The sequence below is a fragment of the Leuciscus leuciscus genome (assembly GCF_965113295.1).
Source record: "Leuciscus leuciscus genome assembly, chromosome: 22".
In the NCBI taxonomy this organism is placed as follows: Eukaryota; Metazoa; Chordata; class Actinopteri; order Cypriniformes; family Leuciscidae; genus Leuciscus; species Leuciscus leuciscus.
The window spans coordinates 3,714,220-3,736,313 of NC_138746.1; the positions used below are offsets into that span (position 1 = coordinate 3,714,220).

Consider the following 22,094-nt stretch of genomic DNA (forward strand, 5'->3'; position numbering starts at 1 on the left):
TGTAATGTTGTAATAATATTGTAATATTGTCAAAAACAGTGAACCATCATTTTATTATTAACAGAATGAAATGCATACCAAAGGCTTAGCATTGCAATTGTAAGCCTATAGCTTCTGTATTGCATGCAGCATTACATTGTCTGAAAATTACCCTTAGCAATGTGACTTCTGACACTTGTGATCAAACATTATTCAACCAGACTGTAGCCAACATGAAATACACCACAGAGGAGTCTAGCCCATGCAAAAGAAGAACTAGTGCTTTTGCATGACACTTGTGATCAAACATTATACAATTAGATTGTACATGAAATATACCACAGGGGAGACTATAGCCCATGCAAAAGAAGAACTATAGTGCTTTTGTTCTAGTTTAATCTAAAGTGTTTGTGTACATTTGGAGGCTGGAGCTTGATGGTGTGGATTGTGAAGAATATGTGGGCTTGACCATTAGAAGCCCATCCCCCCAGTGGGCGTGGCTTTACTGTGTATTCACTTCAGTAAATAGAGTTCACTCAGAACAACTTGCAGCGCGCAGCAGACACACGAGACTGAGCCTTGGCGAGGAAGTGCACTTAAAACCGACCGAGACAAAAGACACACTCCAAAACAATCCTGTGGACAATTTACTAACAGGATCTTATATGACAACTGCTCCAAAGGAAGCAAAATCATCGAGAGTTTTAGAGGCATCGATTGTCTGAGATTGGAATTGTACTTTTTTTTCTTTAATAACTTTTTTCCTTCTTCTTTTTTTTTTTTTTAATCTCTGGATACTTGTAAATTGACCCTTCGTTTTGTTGTCGTGTTCATCGTTAACACAATGCGCTAACGCGTTTATGCCTAAACGGATATGTCTGACACGTCCAGGTGAGTTCATACTGGGGTATCGTTCTGAATGCCGGCTTTAAGGCAACTTTATTGCGCTTTTTCTGCATAATTCAACAGTAAGATCGTCTTTCAGAAAGGACTATACGCTTTTAATATACGCGTCTTTCTTAACATTTGATCGCCGTGATTTAAAACCTCCCAAAATGGGTGAAATTGGGGTATTGCTTTGTTTATTTATCAAGTCCGCACTGCTTTATTATCCGCGATGAAGTTTTATTCTGGCGAAGCATAACGCACAAAACACATAAGTTGCGCGCGGCGGCAAATTAAAAAAAAGCGAAACTTCAGATGCGCGCTGTCTGGTCGCCTGTAGTGTCCAGCAAAACAATGTCGCAAAGACAACAAAAGTTGAGATGTAGTAGACGAGTCCACTCCCCTCAGTGGCCATTCCGTGTTGACATTTAACCAGACTGAATAATTCAACTGTGTTTTGCAGTGGATAACGATAGGCACCTGTTTGCTTTGTTTTCTTTGCCGTTATCCACTCAAAATAAACGTGTAAATACGATAAAACCCGCGTTTGTTGTTAAAGCTCTATAGTTATACCCTACCTACTAAAGTAAAAGCTGTATTTATTCGCGTTTTACTTTCGAAATAAGACTCGAAATGTTCCTGGCAGGAAAATATGGTAATTTGGAATGTGCTGTGCGATGCGTTGTTTTTATTTACGATCGTGTTTCTTTTACGATCGTCTCAGTCTGTCGGTCTGTTTAGATTGATACTCGCATAAGTTTGCGCTATTGTCTGCTTGCCTGAACACTTGGAGGCGTCGACGCGCTCCTATTAATAGGAAACTTTTGTTTTGGTGCGCACGATATTGTTTCGCCGCCGCTGTATTTCGGTGAAAATAAATCGCGAAAAAACTCCACTCTCGCTCGTACAATAGCCTATACTGGCAGTAAAATACTGAGCATTACGGATCGCTGACAAGTGAAAGTAAATAAAAAATAAAAGGCATCGCAATCTAGTTGCGTCAAACTCCCCCTCGTACAGTACAACATTCATTACTGTCCGTAAAATGCTGACTTTGCAGTTCGCCGACAAATGACATCAAAGCAAGAAATAAAGAAAACCGAAGAAAAAAAATCGCGATCTAGTCGCGCGCGTGTTGAGATAGAACTCGCGCGTCTACTTGAGCAGACAGTGAAGTATGCTAGGCTTCGTATCGGTATCAAGCAGTGACTGACAATTGCAAGAGCAACAAATATAGCGGTAAGTGACACAACAACAGCATGACAGGGAGTTTGTTCTATTTTGACTTCTATTTGTTTTGTAACCTATTTTATACATGTGTCGCTGTTTTGTCATTGTTGCTGCTTCGGTGTTTGTCAAAGCCGGCGTGACTGACAATGTTTACTTGGTTTACAGTGAGAACTCTACAGGGATGTGTTTTCATTTTAAAAAGCCAGACATAATAAACCTCTCTAGATTAGTTGGAAACAAAGAAAAGATGAATGCCGTGTACATTCCGCTACAGCGCGAGCTGCGAGTTACAATTTCGAAGTGAAGTTACAGTTTCACACGATCGCTTCGCACGTTATAGAGTTTTATCCCAAAAATGTAGACTGTTTTGCTGTAAGGAAGAAATAGGAAGTTGAAGTGGAGCTCGTTTGTGACGCACTTCACCGGGTTACCACTTTATAGAGTTCGCTGCAAGCTAAGTTTTCAAACGCATGTTAATCCCCACGAAATAGACGGGAAATTCTGAGCCCCTTGATAACAACCCACACAATTCCTCTTCGAAACGCTTGCAAAAGACAGTAACGAGTGTTTTGTTTGTTCTGCAGAGAGCAAACGCTGCCCAATGACCCGGCCTCGCGGGGAATCGGAGAGAGCACCGGCGGCGAGCACTTTGACTTCCCTCAGCCGAGCGATGGGGACCCGTTAAGGGGAGGGATTTCCATGTCGAATAGTCACCAATCGAGGTCACAGATGTACAGAACCTTCTCCAGGTCCTCTAGTGGCTATTTTTCCGTCGACAGCGATTCTGTGCCAGGTTCCCCTCTAATGCCTAATATTTCCGAAGCGCAAGATGACCAAAATGATGGTAAGAGCCCCCTGGCGAAAAAAGGGGCAACATTTTGTGGTGTGTAAACGCAATACTGACGCCTGACGCGACGGATAGCGAGGTATTTTTTTCAGTGGATTAGTCCGTTAAGAATTTGATTATTGCAAATCTAAATATCAAAGCAGACGAGTGCAGTTTTCCCGCCCTGGTGTGACTGAGCATTCTACACGCGCGTTCTAAAATTTTGACAAAATTATTAATTATTTATGATTATTGATCATTTATGGGGCTTCAAGTAAAAAAAGCCCATTATTATATATTTTTATTATTATTATCTATTACCATTTCTGACTTTATTCCCTAGGACAAGGGACAATTTGGTTTTGGCCTGGCCATGGGGGTCCGCGGACAGGTATTTTAAACAGATTTTCTTTAAACATTTAAATTAGTTAAAATATCCCTGGATCTGTTAAGGTTAAAGGGATAGTTCACCCAAAAACGAAAACTCTGTCATCATTTACTCACCCTTATGTTGTTCCAAACCTGTATGGGTTTCTTTCTTCTGTTGGAACTAAAAATAAGATATTTCGAAGAATGTTGCTGGTAACCAGACAGTTGATGGTAGCCATTGACTTCCATAGTAGGAAAAAAAAAATACTATGGAAGTCAATGGCTACCATCAACTGTTTGATTACCGACATTCTTTAAAATATCTTCTTTTGTGTTCATCAGAAGAAAGAAATTCATACAGGTTTGGAACAACATAAGGAGTGAGTAAATGATGACAGAATTTTTTATTTTGGAGTGAAGAAAAACCCTCACAATAAACAGTGAAAGATAGTACAAGTAAAGGTGCATCAAAATATTAATATTGTCACATCTCACTGTTTATTAATGTAATCCATTTAAGTGCTTTGGATGTTTAACTTGGCTCTCAGTTTTCTACATTAGCACAGTGATAAGCATAGTGTTTCAATGCTTGGCAGTGCACTTGTCTTGAGAATCTCTTCCAGAAAGCATGTTCTTCTCATTTTGAAGCAGGACATATCTGCCTAAAGCCAAGTCGGCTCATTTATCTTTGTGACAGCTTCTCTAAAAGGAATAATCTGAATTTCCTTTCTGTTAAGATCAAAATTTTCACTGCATTAGGAGGGTGTGTTAGTGCAAATAAGTGCACATGCATTCTGAAGTCTATACACTCCTGGGCAAAAACAAAGAAAAGGGCTAAACCAAAATATTTAGTGGTCTTTTAATGTTCTTAACCATTAATTCCAAATCACTGGTTAGGAAATCAGCAAGAATAGCACAAATACTGCATGTGGATAAACTCTCAGACAGCTTTTTACAGGAGTCAGTATTGTTCCACTCAATGGTAATGTCTTCAAACAGTTCATGAATAATGTCTCCCAGTTCGTTTGAGTTTAATATGAAACCAAATATTTGCTATAGGGTTCAAATCTGGACTCTCACCGGGCCAAACCGTGAGCCTGATGGACTTGTTCTAAAGCCACTTCTTGGTTGTCTTTACAGTTTGGGCAGGAACATTGTCTTGTTGATCATTCCTCATTAGATAACAACTTTTCATTTGTGGGAAGCAAACCATTCTGCAATATTCTCCTCTACTTCAAAGCATTCAATTACTTTACACAGTGAATCGAAAAGCTAAAAAGGCACAATGACACATCTTCATCTATGCTTCACTGTGGTAGAGATGTATTTATTATTATATTTCTCAGCAGATTTTCAAAAACACTGCTCTGGAGAATCACCATGCAACTCATGATTCATTGTGATTCATCAATCCACTCACAACTTTCCATATTCTGCCAAAAACTTCATTCTGGCTTTTTGATTTTTTTCTGAGACAGCAATGGCATGCATTGTAGTTAAGACCATTAAAAGCTTAGTGTTTAGCCATTTTGGGCTTGGACTATTTTGTGTGTGTGTTTGTGAAAGGCATGCTTGGTCAGTTCACAACATCTTGCAAACCCAATACACCTGAGACACATCTTCTCGTAATGCCTCTGATGGAGTAAGCTGATTTGCCTGTTGTCTTCTTGTTTACCTTCACTGTCAACGAGGCCTCAGTAAGGCAGTCAGAGAATCAGCCTTAGTGCACGCAGTCAAAATAGACTAGCCAGTCTTTTGTGAAGGCTAGACATGAGATCCAACCATCTCTGTTTTCCCTATTGAGAGCCAGGAGATATGAGATGGCGATAATTGTCTTCCTGTAGCCACTCTTAATGGCGAAGAGAAACAACAATAACTTATCAAGACTCTCATCTGTTGCTCGCTCGACAGGAGAGTTCCTCTACCAGTGGCTCTTGTTTATACCTTCAGCTGCTGCATTGTTTTGGCACAAGATCTTGAATTTACACGTATGAACTTTGTGCCCTTTTTTGTGGGCCTCTTGTGGGTCAGACGTGTTATGTTCGGTCCAAAAATAAATGAAGATGCCAGAATAGAGCATGCATTCAATTTGACTACTGCGATACTGATTTAGATCAAAATTTGTCCTCGTTTGAGATGTTATTGCTGGCTCTGGGTAGTAATTTAAAGGCGCAAGAGAATGAGGTGAAAGTGTTGACTAAAACTTAAAGTGATATTTAGATGTTGTCTGGTTCAACTCGAACAGGTCTAGCGGAGTTGTGAAAGGAAATGAGTATCCAATGGTCCTAATATGATTGAGCATGAGAAATAACAGTCAAACGGCTTCTCGCTTGAGTCATAGCTGGAGATCAATTTGAGTTCAGACAGAATTTGGGTGATATTAGTGTTTAGCCTCATAATAACCTCAGTCGTTCAGCTACTGTCTTACCACTGACAGAAGCTGTTAGCACATATTAAATCATCCTACTGGCCATGGAAAAACTAAACCAGAGGTTGCAGAGGTGGTTGTTTGCATCAGAGGATGCCACGCAATATACGAGAGAAGGTGTTTTTTAGAAAAAAGTAGAATTGAGTATTTGTTTTCATGAAATTAAGCTTGTTTACCCCAGGCCTTCTGTGCAGTTTTTTTTTTGTTTTTTTTTGCTTTTGTAATCTTTAATCCAAATTTAATAACTTTGAAATTAGATTTTGACAAATCATTCCTGTTTTGTAATTCAAATAACTTTACATAAAAAATAAAACATTTATTTTTGTTAGACCTAGCTTTATTTTGGACATTGTTTTAAGACAAAAGGGAACTTTCATTATAATTTTTAGTTTTTAAATCCCTAAAAAAAAAAAAAAAATATTTTGTGTTATATATATCAATGTATATACAAATTGAGAATTTTGTGATGTACATTTTTGTTTGTATATATACATATAAATATATGCCCGTTCACACCAAGGACGATAACTAAAAAGATAACAAAAATGTATAGTTCAAAAAATCATTCTCAATATTAAAGAATAGCAGAGTTCACAACACAGCTATAACGATAACGGCACAGAGAAACGATATTGTTGGAACAATATCACTTTCAGAACGATTTTTATCCAGCTGATGAACGATAAAAACACCGACAGCCAATCAGAATCCATCCTGCTGTAACAAGCATTTAAAGTGACAGAGAAGTGCATGCTTAGAATAAACAGAACGATATTGTGTACTGGTGTGGATGCTAATATAGTTATGCTAATATAGTTATCATTCTTGGTGTGTACAGGCCTTTAGAGTGTCTTAAACTTGCCTTTCGTTGTGTTTCTCAGAGGTATGGTTCGCCGAACATAGCCCTCAGCACGCGCAGATGGCAGCACCTGTCGGAGCCATGCGGCCAGAGATGGCGGTCGCTCAGGAGCTGCGGCGCATCGGAGACGAGTTCAACCACCTGTACTGTCAAGGGGTGGGTAATATTAAGGTCCTAGTGTGACACCGTAGGATCAAGCGCAGGAGGTCGACGATGATGTCAAGTCAAGACACCTTTATTTATACTGCCCTTTACACAATACAGATCGTTTCAAAGCAGCTTTACAGTGAAAACAGGAAAATGATGCATTTGATGCACTGAAGTCAGTTCAGTGTTGATTCAGTTCCGTTGTAAAAAAAAAAAAATCAATTATTAAACTAGTTAATTTCATCTATAAAGCAGCTCTGCAAAAAAATGATGTCATCGTCCAGTTCAGTTCAGTTCTCACACAGTCAGATCAATAATATCGTGGAATATTAAGTGTCCCCGACTAAGCAAGCCAGAGGAACCCAAACTCCATCAGGTGACAGAATGGAGAAATTTGGGAGAAACCAAGCTCAGTTGGGGGGGGGGGGGAGTTTTCCTCTGGCCAACGAACGAACACGGTGAGATTATGATTCAGACTGCATCACAAGTCAGAATTCAGAACAGGATCGGTAGCATTCAGATATTCATCCAGTTCCTTTTGCTTGAAGATCAGATTCATCACGCCGGCATGGAGCCGAAGCTGGCCATAGGGTCTGTGCGGAGGACCGGTCTGGTTCTTGTGGTCCCTGCTGAGGATCTGTGACGAGGGGATTGTCTAGTTGACAGGATCTCGGCTGACATTCAGGGCTACGTTGAGGTCGTGTCTAGGTGCAGGTCCACATCTGATCTGGATATGGACCGGATCCGGCTGACTACGGTAACCTCAGGATAAGGATGAGACGGACAGACTAATATTAGCGTAGCGGGTGTCGTAGGAAGAAGTGTTCCCGGTTCCGGCTGATTACGGTTACCTCGGGATAAACAAGGCAGCGTAGATGCCATTCTTCTCATGATGTAACAAGTACATCGGGTGTTTTAGGAAGTTTCGGTTGACCTTATTTATGCAGCCTAGCAATCATTTAACTGATTTAAATCATATAAATTGATAGTGTGTTGTGTGTATGACAGGTTAAAGAGATGTGTTTTTAGTCCAGATTTAAAAATGAAATATTTTCACTCACTAGAGAGTATCGATTTCACTCGCCTTGTCTGTCCAGGGGAGCGAGTTTGAGTTTGTGTTTTGGAAGCCGCCCCCTCTCATATCAGTTTCAATCAGGTGTTGCTGAGGGGAGCGCACACACGAAAGCAGAATCACAAGTCTCTGCACATCAAGGCCTTAATGAGGGATGTGTTTACTCCAGCGCTGTAAAGGGAGCTTTATTTTCATAACTTGTGTTTCTTAATGTTGCATCACTCCAGCACCAGTCAAGAAATCAAGGTTCTTCATAGAGGATCAAGGCTCATAATGGTGTTCACACTTTGTTTTTTGAACCCTTTGTCTTTCTTGATGCCATTTCCCATTACTAGACGACACAGGGTTTCTGCGGGTCTTAATTTGCCCTAACACAAATTAAGGACTTTATTAAGCAGAAAGTCTTAAATTCATAGTCATGGCATTCCTTCCTCAGTATTTTTGTCAATTTTTTCAGTACAAATATCTATACTTCTTTGATACATTTACTTAGATGCTCATTTAAAATGAAGTCTAACAAGCTGAATTATTTATGCTTAAAACAAAAACAAATATGTCAACGAGTTATGAGAACTTTCGTTTGAATTAGGTTGATTTTTTTCTGAGCCCATTGGCATATTTGTTCTTGTTTTAATCAGAAACTCGCTTCATTTTGATCAGTTTCACAGAAAACAAGACTTCACATCTTAGGTCATTTTGCATCTCCTGTAAATGCATCTACAGACAATTGCACTGGAAAACAAGAAAACAATGCTTAGAAAGAACAGCACTGTGATCAGATAAAGATACCGTAAAAGATATTTACATATTCTAGTGGTTGAGAGCAAAGGTTTTCAAGGTTTGTAAAGTAATAGATATCTGTTGGAAGTTGTATTTTCAAACTCTTAAAGGTATAGTGGAGGATCTTTCCGAATTTTAGATAAGACCCGCCCTCTCCACTTTTTGAATAAGTTTGATTGATTCACCAGAATGATTGACAATTAGGAGGACCAATAGTATTGGTGATCCACCCGGAAGTAAAAAAATCCTCCGCTATACCTTTAAGGGTTTCTAATACAAATCATTGTGTTTCTCCTTAGACATTTACAGTTAGAAAACATGTTGCGTATTGTATTCCCTTCAGTTTATTCCTTACATTTTCTTTACTTGGTCTCAAAAAGGTCTTAAAACCCTGCAGAAACCCTGCTATACAAACAGTAGTAACTGTTATTAATTAAGGGATTTATGGTCCTTCTTTGGAGGACAAACTTACTTTATTAAAATTATGTTTTATTAAACTTTTTTGTGTGTGTGAGGAGGAGGATGCCCATAAAAGGGATATGAAATTAGTGTTAGCAATACTCAAGTACACTTTTGTGTGTGAAAAATGTGCCTGTTGCCAGTAGCGTAGCGATGTGTGAAGCACAGCTCACACAAAAGTCACCTTCAAACCAATAGCTTTTTTGTTGGTCATCATGAACAACATGAACACGAGTTTTACCATCACGTGAAACGCACAGATTCATATTGAAATTTGCCACAAAAAACAAACAAAACAATTGCAGTAAATGTGATTGCACTTTATTATTCGCAATTTATTTACTACGCATTGATGAGCATTTAATACATTTTCTGATGTAATATAGATATGGCCTTGTCAGATAAGAAATTAATGTTTATACAGTTGAAGTGCTGACTCATGTTACGATGTTAAGTTGTGTAATGTATTCCTAATGCAAATATCGCCGTGCTAGTACAGAATGTCCACCGTTGATTATCTATATGAACATGCAAACACATTTTTTCGGTGACGTTACTGGTTCTGATAAGATTCTGTTTTTGTAAGGGGTTAAATCTGAGATAATTGATACCTCCGCTGAAGAGTTATAGCCTTTCACCTCTTTGACTCCAATACAGTATCACGCTTCCTGTTTGGGCAGCCGTCCAGTTGGACAAGGTTCTGTCTGGCAGTATTTGTGTTTATTATGTTGTGTCAGGCCTTAACTTATGATCGCTTCTTGGCTAGTTGTAGATTTACAAACGTCTTTGAGGATATTAAGCTGGGATGACTCTGGAGGAATAGTTTCTTGTAGTCGCTCTCTGTAGGAGTTTTGATTGAGGCTGTCTCTGTGAGCTCACTATGCAAATAGAAACTTATCTACCCTGGCTATCATTGTTTGATTATTGCTGCGTAAAATTACCTTAGTCATTGTTTAAGTGAGCAAGACCTGCAAACCTCTTGAAAGATTTATCTGTAGGCGAGAGTCCAGACGCGCTCATAAACCGCTCAACGCCACATTTATTAGTGGTGTTTGTTAAGGCAACAGTCACTGCTATTTATTGCTCATACTTTGGATTGTATTTGAACTAAAGTCTAACAATAAGTTTGAGATGTTTTTATGCAACAACATCTATACTTCATGTTACCTTTATTTCTTTTCTGAATGCACCACCATTCAAAAGTTTGGGGTCGGTATGATTCTTTTGAAAAGTCTGTTATGCATTTATTTGATCAAATAATACAGTAAAAAGTAGTATTGTGACATTTTATTGCAATTTAATTCTATTGTAATATATTTCAAAATATAATTTATTCCTGTGATGACAAAGCTGAATTTTCAGCATCCTCGCTGAATGAAAATATTAATTTCTTTCCTGCTAGTGTGAATATGATTTGTTATTCATCTGATCGTTGAACTATGTCCAATGCTTCATTCTGCCCGTGGCAGTTTTTTGTTGTTGTTATTTCTTCACTTAAAGTGATATCCTTCCAGAGCAATCGCATGACGTCAGAGAGAGATATTCTTATAGAATGCCGAGTGACACATTTACTGTAAACAAGTGCTCTTGATTCATCAGTGCGGGAGTGATTCATTGTTTGCCCAGACACACCCTGTAGCCTTATCAGAGGAGATCCCTGGGTTGTCGGACCCTAGAAGGCCCTTTAGCAAAAAAGGGAGGTTCTATGCTGGAGATATATATATATTTTGCATAAAAGTGTTCAAATTTTTAAAGTTTTCAAAACAATTAAGTTTGGCTGAAATAATTCTTATTATAATGACTGTATGAATTCAGGTTCTTGAAAGAAGAAAAAGTTGAAATGTCTTGATTTTTAGTTGTTTTTACCACATTTAGGGCCAGATTTACTAACAGTTAGCAGGAGAGTATTTAAAGCAGGGCTATGCAGTTTCGGGAATTTCTTCGCTGTATTCTCGCTGTTTGCTCGCAGGTTCCTCTATAGAGCTCCCCCTACAGCTTCGGAATAGATATTTGACAACACTGTCTAAAAACTCGTTGGCGACTCTCAGATACCAGAGGCTAGTAGATCAACGACATCAAAGCAGATGGGACATTCTTTAAAACGTCTTCTTCATTCGGGTTCGAACAGCGTGAGGGAGCGCAATAATGACAGAATTTTAGCAGATTTTTTTTGCTGTAAAGCAATTCGTTACATCGCGAGACCTGATATCACGCGATACTTCCTGACGCAGTAACCACCATTCAACCCGAAAAAAGTCATATAACTATTCCAATGACTCCGAAGCTGTTCGGTTAAGGTAAAAAAGTGACTTAGTTCACCTTTAAATGAATCATGCTAGGTGATTTACTAAGGTTTGCGCTCATCAATTTACTAATAACGCCATTATTTACCGCCCCATGTCTTAAACCAGATGCTAATTTGCGTTGCTCTTGGTAGATTGTGTTGGTCAGTATGGAAATGATCCGGCTGTGTGTCAGAAATGTCTACTCTCATCCGTGTTTTTTGGGGAATTGCGCTGTTTAGTAGCCTAAATCTGGCCCTTAATGTCTTTCTGTCTTATTTTAAAACCTGTTAAAGTCATCTTGAGGGCCCTTTGGAAGTACAGCAGCAGGTGTATGATTTTGGCTATTTTGTACGTTAAAAGCACGCGAAACTTAAAAGTAATCTTGAAGCAAAGTATAAGATGTTCATTCGAATATGAGACGCATTTAATGAATCACAACAAGCAGTCCTTACATTACAGGACTGTGTGCGTGACAACAGTGTTTCAGAAGAATCTCGGGAGGAGCAGAATTCATCCCAACCCCCCCTAAACCGCCCACTTCTGTTCAAGACTCAGACTAATAGCCCTGGTGGAGTTTCTAATAGGCCGAGGGGTCATCTGAAAAGAGAGAAGAAAAAAGAGGGACAGAGGGAGGGTTGCATGGCAGAGAGCTGTATGTGTCTGGGACAGCTCAGCTTCATTATGTTTACCCTGCGGTTAAGCTCTGGGCTCTAATTATGCAGCGGGTCAGTCTCCTCAGCGCCACAGAGACGCACTCGGGCCTAGCGAGAGTCGCTCACAGTCAGGGTCAGAGAGGAACCGGCCTGCCAGCATCTTAATGGAGGGGTTGGACTCCACACTTTTGTTTATTTCTCTTCTCATGTGTCTGTGATGTCACTTCAGGAGTTTGTTTTGACGCTCCTGTGTGTGTGTTTATTTATTTAGACCATGTTTGTTTGACATCTATAAAGCACATTTTGGAATGGCTGATTGGAGAAACTATCAATGAACTGCAGTATTTTCATATCCTGAAACTTCAGATTTAACAAAATTCCATGCAATCTTGGCTTGATAAACATTTGGCTTGATGATAAACTGAATAAAATATGAATGGTTCTTGCCTGTGAGTTGATTGGGTGTTGCTAAATGGCTGACAGAGTGTTATAAGTAAACTGTGATGTAGATCAGTGGTTCTCAAACTCTGACTCCAACCCTTTTCCACAACAATAGTTGAAGGCCCAAGTTTTTTTTTCACGATTTCCTGATAAGTTAGTGCGGTTCATTTGAATAAGTGTGAACGCTGCCATCTGTGCATCAAACAAGTGGACCGAGACGCTGAAAAGATGTGTCTCGGCCCACTTACAAACGAACTCTGGTGTGGATCGAATTAAATATGAACGCAACACGGACCAAAGACATGAAGTCACAAGATGCAACCCTAAACCGGACAGAATGCTCACGCACACCTGTTTTTTCACATCATATAGTCGTGATGTTGCCCATCACAGTTCAGTACCGGCATCAGAACCACATCTCACTGCAGCAGATCTTGGTTTGTGTGTGTGATGGAGGGATTCCTGCCGCTGTTTTGACTCCTGGTCAGAATACCATCATATGTAGGCTACGCATGCTATGCTATGCTATGCTATGCTATGCTACGCTACAAAAGCCATTTTTTAGATCTTTTAGATTCAGTGTCAAAAATGACAGTGTGAATGCTAAGCGAACCAGGACTAAATGTTTTATTTAGATTTCTTGGTCCGGACCAAATGAACCAAGAGAACTGAACTACAAGTGTGAACACTCTAAAAATAATTTTTACTCACGATTTCTTAAAGATTTTAGAACTTAAAATCTAGAATAAAATGTGTATTCACTATAAACTGCCCATGGAGTCATAGTTGTATTGATTAAATTTGACAGGTCTTGTCAATCACTTAGTAATATCACACCTCTTCTACGACTGAGGTACAATTCAGTCAGTACGAGTTATGTGTCTAATAACATCTAATACTTACTGTCAGGGCTTTATTCAAATATTTAACACTAAGTAAGAGGAATATTAATAATAATGCATGCCACTAATAAAAACTAAATTAAGAAAGCATGAGCAATCAAATCTCTTTTGGCAGTCTTGTTTATTAAATGCAGCGACGCAAGAAACCCGTGTGAGCTTTTCAGTTCGAGTTCCTCTCATAAATAGAAACATAATCAAAAACTTCAGCTGGGATTTGTTGGAGACCCTATAATTGTCCTCGATGTGCAGTGTTATAAAGTCTGCTTCCAGATCGTTCCCTCTCCTCAGCACTTCTCCAGGGTTGGCTCTCGGTACACCAGCACCGATTGAGGAGTGCTAGTGTGACATGCTAGCACTCTGTTAGTAAGCAGCGCTCTAATGCAGAGCAGATGTCTGGCCACAGAGCGCGCTTGTTGTTCCAGCCCCGCTAATGTCTGCATCTCGCCCTGCAAAATCGCACATGACGGACCTTTGTCAGCTCTTTGCATCAATGCTCTTTTGTTGCGAGTCTCTTCCCTGGAGAAATGGAACAGTCTAGTGCATTGTAGCTGATAAAGTTTCTATTGAGTCACGCGGCTACCTCTCAGGAGATGATTGCATGCGTTTATGTCCGAGCATGCTGCAAACTTACTGTCTCCCTGAGGGTTTGTGCTGTTTGAGTGACTACCAGTAAGTCAGAAGTAACTCGACTGTTCCTCTTGAAACGAGTCATTGTAGAAGTAGAAAAAGATGCTTCATTTGACCTTAAGGCATGAAACGGAAGGTGCGATAGTCGTTTCTTCTCTACAAGAACAGGAAAAAATGTAGGTGGGACTTGGTTTTGTCCATGGGGAGTTGATTAGATAGTTGTGGTTTGCTATTGGTCGGTTTCATGTGAGTGACAGGTTGACCCGCCCCTTTTTTCCCCTAGCTGATGAACAATAAAAACACAGCCAATCATAATCCACCTGATTTTAAAGAGCTCGAGCAATTTGAAGCAGCAGATGATAAAACTGCAGAGCACATTTTTATTAAACGTTATTGTCTACTGGTGTGGATGCTAATCTAGCTATCGTTATAGTTATCTTTACAGTTATCGTTCTTGGTGTGACCGGGCCTTTAGTCAGGATACACGTCATATTTAATATGATGTGGATGAAAATTATCGTGCAAGTACAGTGCATTTAATACATTGTGTACTTGGGTGGTAAATTAAAATGTAAAACTCTGGAAAACGTTTTAGGATGTGAATTAGATGCAATTGTTAGAAAGTCAGATGATGTAAAACTGCTTCGAGTTATTGTGCCCTGAGGAATCAAGACCAGCAACATGCATTACAAGTATTATTATATGATTTTTAATGTACATTTTGCCATAAGGTCCCATTTGTTAACATTACATTTAGTAAGAATTTAATAGTAAATGTTGAAATTAACTTGAACTAAGATCAAATAAATGCTGCTGTTCATGTTGTTGTTAACAAATGAAACCTTATTGTAAAGTTTTGATTTGTGATGTCCCATAATTCTCCTCCCTCTGCATCTGTTTGCACTTTTCCCGATTGTTTTTATTGCATACACTGATTCTATAAATATATATATCCCATCTTACAACTTGACAGTGCAACTGCAGGCTGACATGCAGCTAATTAGGTGTAGTTTCTTTGTTCTCTATGTTTTTCTATTTCGTGAGTTTGTCACATGCTATTCCTCCACGTAAACTGAAAGCACATGCGCTTGTGTTGTATTACATTGGTTTTTACCAGCTCTGGCAATAGCGGAGCAGCCATCTGTGAATGCATTAGCAGCTCGCTAGTCTGAGAGGATTGTTTTGCTGTGCTCTGGCTTTGTTGAGTTGTGGCAGCTCTGTTTTTCTTGCATGTGGTCACCGGGTTTATTGCCACGCCAGACTCCTTTGTCCATGCGAGATGAGTCAGGGATGCCACTCTTTTACTCTCGTACGGTCTCCCTGTTTGCCCCCCCCCGTCCCACTACAGATAGCAAACTAGATAAACACCATCTTTTGTGTCAAGATTGTTTTTAAAGCTAACAGTGACGAATTGATCCCAGATGGAGGAGACGAGCGCCGATCTGTGTCGACTCAAACCAGGCTGGAATAGTAAATAAGTCTGTGTTTTTCCGCTGCGGCGCATAAGCTAATTGTGCTTGATTAGAGGGATGCGCCCTTGTCATTTTACTCGATCTGCAGTGTCACGCTGGTTTTGAAGATGCGCTTACCACATCACAACCATGAGCCTTTTCTTGACCCGCTTGTGTTATGCATGCAAAACACAACTGCTCTTTCGTAACAACAATACGAACGGTTATGTAAACTAGTGATAGACCAATAAATATGATGGCATTTGGCTGTTTGAGAATGTTCATATTGGCTGATATCTGTGTGCAGTTAACCCTTTCACACCTAAGTTTATAATATTCTAGCTGAGCCCTTGGCGGGAGTTTTTTAGCAAGTATGCATGTTAATCGCACTACAGCTGGCCTATACATTGTGCGCTTGATATGCACAACTTATATTGTGCAATGAAAGTCCTACTCTCTCGTTATCACTAATTGCCATTAAAAAACCCATTACCGTAAACGTAGTATTTCAGATTAAATTTCCTTCAGGTTTAAAATGCGGTACAGCTTCCTCTCTGAAATGCCCTTTGAATTTGGTTCAACTAAACTCAATGACCTCAGGAGTTGTTTTGTTGTGGAAGTCGTTGAATTGCATGGTTTAGCATTGACTCACGTTCAAGTTGAAAGTCAAGTGAAAATATTCCGCAACGGTAAACTAGTGATAGACCAATAAATATGATGGCATTTGAGGGTGTTCATATTGGCTGATATCTGTGTGCAGTTAACCCGTTCACACTTAAGTTTATAATATTCTAGCACTTGCCTTATTATTTTCATGGCGCAACGTCAAGCTTGTCACATGACACACTGCTGTATGACTAATACGTTGGTTTTATTGAATTTTTCCTCTTTACTCAAAGTATTCACTAACTTCTTAACTGTATTGTGAAATTTCTGATATTCTGATTTTCAAATATGTGTTAAGTAAATGTATTTTGCCATTTAAACATCTTGATCATGTTGGTGGGATTTATAATTGGCAATAGGCAATGCAAATTCATCCACTTCTCCTGAAAGATATAAAAGTAAATGGCCGGTGAAATAGGAGAAGAATAGAGTAAACTTTATAGTTACCATTGAAAGGATCATTATTGCCACTTCCATCGACATTAGTGAGTATTTTTACAAGTACTTGTGTGAATTTAAATGTCTGAAAAATAAACTTTATGTGGTTGAAAACACTGAACAATCTAGACACAATCTAGATCTAGATGGCTCGGCGCCAGCCAAAGTGCAAGAGCAGATTTGAATTTAAATTTAGCAGATGGTCACATGACGAACATTCTAATCACGCTGGTCTGATCTGGTGGTGTATGTGTCAAAGGGTTAATAGAAGCATTAAATCTCCCTCCAAATTTTAAAATGGAAAGTTCAAACTCTGAATTCTAAATGGTTGATTCAATAATATGTCCTTTTAAGATGTCAAGTGCGTGCTTTTAATTTTGATTAAAATTGTGCCAGTGGTTTTTGCAAATGTGGACTAAGGCTACGTCTACACTAATCCAGATACATTTTTAAATACATCTCTTTCTCCACATTTTGGCCTTTCGTCCAGTGTTTACGTCCTGTGAAAATGTAGCTTTTCCCCCTTCAACCAAGTGGATAAATTTGAAAGTGACATTTCTGTGTTGTTGTGTGGACTGTGAAAAGGAAGGTATTAGAAAATACGAACAGTGAGCGGTAAGATATTTTGCTTATAAAATGATTGTGCCAGATAAACAGTGTGAGAATTTTATGTCTGGTCTCTTAAGTATCATCTCAGTGAGTATGTATTACGATTTATGCATGTGTTAGATGATTTAAGCGTTTTCCAGTGTATCAGTGTGGACGAGAAACTATTGGAAAGCACTTGAAACGCTAGTGTGAACAGAGAGCTTTGAAATGAAAATGCCAATGTATCCAGATTAATGTAGACTTAGCCTAACAGACCTATAATGTAGCAGTAGCTCCGCTTCTTTTAGCAAGTATGCATGTTAATCGCACTACAGCTGGCCTATGCATTGTGCGCTTGATATGCACAACTTATATTGTGCAATGACAGTCCTACTCTCGTTATCACTAATGGCCATTAAAAAAAACATTACAGTAAGCGTAGTATTTCAGATTAAATTTCCTTCAGGTTTAAAATGCGGTACAGCTTCCTCTCTGAAATGCCCTTTGAATTTGGTTCAACTAAACTCAATGACCTTAGGAGTTGTTTTGTTGTGGAAGTCGTTGAATTGCATGGTTTAGCATTGACTCACGTTCAAGATGAAAGTCATGTGAAAATATTCAGCATTTGAAACAAGTTTTTCTCTTTGAAGTACATTCAGTTTGAGAGCTGCAGTCACTGTACTGACTCATGATTCTCTCCTATAACCACACACACACACTCTCAGAGACATGCACACGCACGCACACGCACACACACACACACAGTGAAATCTTCCTCCATTTCAGTCCACTTCCTCCTCACCTGTTTCCTCTGGCTGAATACACAATCCCTCCTTGGGCACGTTGTGATTTTTGGCAGGGCTTTTACTGAATTAAAAGGTTTTTTTCCACTCTCTGCATTTGTTTGTAAAGAAAGTGTTTTATGACAGGGGCTGATTTAGACCACATGCTGCAGGCCCATTGTATTCATAGACACACACCTGCCTTGATTTAGCGATTTAATTAATGTACGTGTGCGCGACAGCAATGTGAATCTAAAATGGGTTAAAAAAGGGCCATATTTTACCCCAAAACCAGAAGAAATTATATTATGCATGCATAAATATTAACATTATTAGCATAATAGTTAAGCGCTTAACCCCCCCCCCCCCCCCAATCCCCCAATCCCCAATCCCCAATCCCCCAATTTGTCATTACTGTAATTTTTTGTATAAATGTAACAGAAAATAAATATCTAAAATAATATTAAGATAACATTTATATATTTTAGTTTATATTAATATTAAATTCATTATATATATTATTTATATAATTTAATATGTTCATGTAATAAAAAAAGAAAGAAAAAAAAAGTTATTTCAAAAATGCGCAGATGGGAGTGGAAAGTTAGCGCAAATTAGCGTCTGGTTTAAGTCATGCTTTTTTTGTGGGTCAGTAAATAATGGTAGCCTGGTTAAAACCAGACCATTCTCAGTAGTAACTGAGTTATGGTCTGGCAAAGCTTCATTAATAACTCATTTCCAAAGGGGCGTCACCAACGGACGTCGCTCAAATGCCTCTGGGCGCAATTGGATAGACCTAAAACCAATCAGAGCGATCGTCATCGTGTAAAGCCATATGCTGCGTCCCTAAGTTACACTACGCCATAAAAGTATGTACTCTTTTTGTGAAGAAAAGGTATTTACTTTTGAATGTGTAGCAAAAAAGTAGGCAAGCTTTGGGACATACTACTTCATCATTTTTATCGGACGGATCTGTCGCGTGCGTCCTGTCACGTAAACTGTCCTGTCAATCATCTCGTCACAGTTAAAATCCTCTATTAAATCTAATTTAATTCCCTACTGTTTCGGAGAGAAATGTAGCAGCACGTTCATCTGCCAGTGGGTCTTTCATGGAGACTGTCCTCATGTGTTTGCAATTTGAATATAATAATGCATTTAAAAGTTGGTACGCTTCACCAACGGACGTCGCTCAAACGCCTCTGGGCGCAATTGGATAGACCTAAACCAATCAGAGCGATCTTCATCATGTAAAGCCCGCCTCAACGTTTCTGATTGGTGCCTCGATTTGGACGGATTAGAAATGGGCTTGAATGGGCTCTTTGCCAGATTACTTGCAGAGCAAATCTAAATTTGCCGGGTTTTCCCAGGCTAAAATAATGGCGCAAATACCAGTAAATTGACAAGCGCAAACCTTAGTAAATCACCTTGAATGATTCATTTAAATGCTCTCCTCCCATACATTTTTTCATCTAAAACATTGAAATTTTTCTTTGGATATTGGGGTGAAATATGACAGACATGTTTTTTATGAGATTCTCCCAGTCTTGTTGATTGTTGGGTCTGTAGATTATTATCCTGGAGGCGAGGGGAGACGCCCAGGCCTGGTGTTTTTCATCCTCCTTTCATTCTCTACAGGAAAGGCTTTTTTTTCTCCTCAGTTTTTCAGACTTGTAGAGTGTGTTTCCTCACGAGTTCCTGCCAGTCTCCTGGGGGAAATGCCCCCGCTTGCTTATCGCAGTCATTCAGCACGGCCGGGTGAACGCGAGTGCTGAGATACAGGCCAAAAAGAGGCCACCTGGTTCAGGTCAACCGCTGCCAAATCTAACTCGACTCAGAGCTCACCGGATAACCTGTCAGCTGCTAGTTCCTGTATTGCATTTGTTGTAGATCTCATCGCCGTAAAGAGACTGTAAATCCTTCAAAGCATCAAGGTCTCAACATGGTATTTTATGTGTCAACATGGTGCACAGTGTCTCTGTGATATAAGCTGAAGGACTTACCTGGGCGGCTCTTAACTGTAAAGATTAGCAGATATGAGTCAGAATTATTTCAATGTGCGTACGTGCACTAATATGCATGTGTCAGTATCTACATTAGGCACGGGTCAGCTAGTCAGGTAAACTTGGAGCATTTAGCATTGCGATCTAAAATCAGCTCCTTTGCTAAAAAGGATTTTAGCATTTACCAAATGTGTTGAATTTACAGGATAGAGTTAGTGTACTTTACTTCCAGCATGCCAATTTAGCAACATCACAGCTATTAAAACTCCACTTTTATAAAAATGCCAACAAATGCAATAGAGCGCTGTGGTTTCCAACCCGGTTCGCATCACCCGGTTTCCCTCGACAAAAACCCAATAGGATTTTTCCTAGGATTATTGCAGAAATTAAGCTCATCGTTTTTTGATTCTTACACGTTTCGTTCATCATGATCGTCTTCACAAATGATACGATCGCCAGAAGTGAAAAGCTAAACGTAGGCTATAAACGAACTACACAAACCTGAAAGTTTGAGTTTGAATAGTTTGCAAGAGCACAATTATAAACACAACGAGGCTGTGAAAGCAAACTAGTGAGTAGATGAGTTTACCTGCCTTTTTCATGACATGTAAAAGCTTTAATAAATCTCAAGGGGGGGTATTACACTTTCTGTAAAGCTGATTTGAAACAATATGTATTGTGAAAAGCGCTATACAAATAAATTTGAATTGAATTGAATATTACTGATGTATTTTATATCATAGAATAAAACTTGAAAATATCTTGATCTTATGTTCACCACAGGCCTTTACTTTAGACATATAACCAAAAACCCATAATAAAAAATTAAAAACTGACTTCAGGACGATGTAACCGGAAATGCTAAAATGCTAGTTTCCAGCGTTTGTCTCTATTCTGATTTGCAATTTGTCTATTTGAAGATATGTACTCTGATTCTCATTTAAATACCTTGTTTCTCTTTCATCCTAACAGCAGGCTGGTCCAGGCGGGAACAACCTGGCCCAGCTGCACCCTCCCAACGAACACATCATCGTCATGTGGATGAACGACCTGATCGGACGTCTAGTACAGTTTTTCCTGCGAAGAAGATGATTGACACATTGAATGCCCAGCAGACGTGTAGCAACGTACAACCCCCCCCCCCCCCCCCCCACCCCTCTCCTGACTGTATATATATGTACATAATAAGGGATAACAGCAGTGCTGCTCTTCCACAACCTCTCCGGGTTTCGGCGTACAGCTTTGGACCTGTCGGGATGTGTGCAGATCTGGACGGATATATTAATTGGGAACCCTCGGCCATCCATAGACTGACTCACAGCAGAGTTTCCTGCGTTCACATGGAAAGCTGAGCCATTAGATGCTGTGTTGACAAGACTTAAACGTGTGGAAACCGTGCCTTCATTGCCTGTTTGCCCTTGACATGTCTCTCCTTTATTGTCTTTACCTTGTCTTTTTTTCTCTTAATGGCTTTTATATTTATTTTTCACTGTATTTAATTTGTACATCTTGTTTTTAATTTCATGAACGTGGATGTTAGTCGGTCAAGCGTGGACATCATTGGTTCCGTAACGTGTTCATTGGCTCCAAATTTGCACTTGCGTTTGGTCAGCGTAGTCTATATATACAAATCAGATTAAATATTATATAATAATCCCATAACAGAAAATTAAATTTGAGATTTGAGAAAACACGACCGAAAAAAAAATCAACAATATATAGAGATTTGACCTATTTTGTCAAAAACCACTTGCACGATGAACTTTTAGCCAGTCTTTTGTGGATTTGACATTGGCTTCCGAGTTAAGAATACATCTTCACTTTGAAACCAAATAATGAAAGGCCTTTTCACATGACTCGTGTCAACATTTCCCGAAAAACTGAAGCACCAAGTTACCGCATTATCTCTTGGCGCTGCTTTCCATGCAGATTTAGCATTGTAAGTTAGTACAAGGGGGAGGGGACACATTATTGGCTCATGAATATGAATTATGTGATATGACATTCACTCAGTAGTCCATACTGTTTTGCTTAAAGGCAGACATTGGCAAGTAAGCACTACTAAGAGTTATAGTTTAGCTGCTACTTCCCTTCTAAGTGCATTTGCTGCTGACGCAACCATTTGGAAGAAACTTCTGCTACAATTTTGCACTGGAGCAAAGAAAAAATGACAAAAAAATAATAAAAATAAAAATTCCCTAGAGAGCGCAACCTTAAAGTGCGGTTA

At 39.3% G+C, this 22,094-nt stretch overlaps 1 protein-coding gene across 2 annotated transcripts; it reads left to right on the forward strand.

Annotated features, from left to right (window-relative positions):
- Positions 1-36: 36 nt before the first annotated feature.
- On the forward strand, positions 37-21,016 carry bcl2l11 (BCL2 like 11). Of its 2 annotated transcripts, XR_014201408.1 has the most exons (5): positions 37-870; positions 2,679-2,938; positions 6,599-6,732; positions 7,272-7,480; positions 20,840-21,016. XR_014201408.1 is itself a non-coding variant. In XM_082153510.1 (4 exons), exons 1-4 carry the CDS (start codon positions 854-856, stop codon positions 20,957-20,959), a joined length of 531 nt encoding a protein of 176 aa, XP_082009636.1. In that variant the 5' UTR covers positions 37-853; the 3' UTR covers positions 20,960-21,016. The 2 variants fall into 2 exon arrangements, 1 of the variants encoding a protein (XP_082009636.1); XM_082153510.1 differs by lacking the exon at positions 7,272-7,480.
- Positions 21,017-22,094: the final 1,078 nt, after the last annotated feature.

Coding starts and splice junctions, on each gene's coding strand:
- bcl2l11 (XM_082153510.1), top strand. Junction 2,939..6,598: donor GCAAGATGACCAAAATGATG/GTAAGAGCCCCC, acceptor TGTGTTTCTCAG/AGGTATGGTTCGCCGAACAT. Junction 6,733..20,839: donor ACCACCTGTACTGTCAAGGG/GTGGGTAATATT, acceptor TCATCCTAACAG/CAGGCTGGTCCAGGCGGGAA.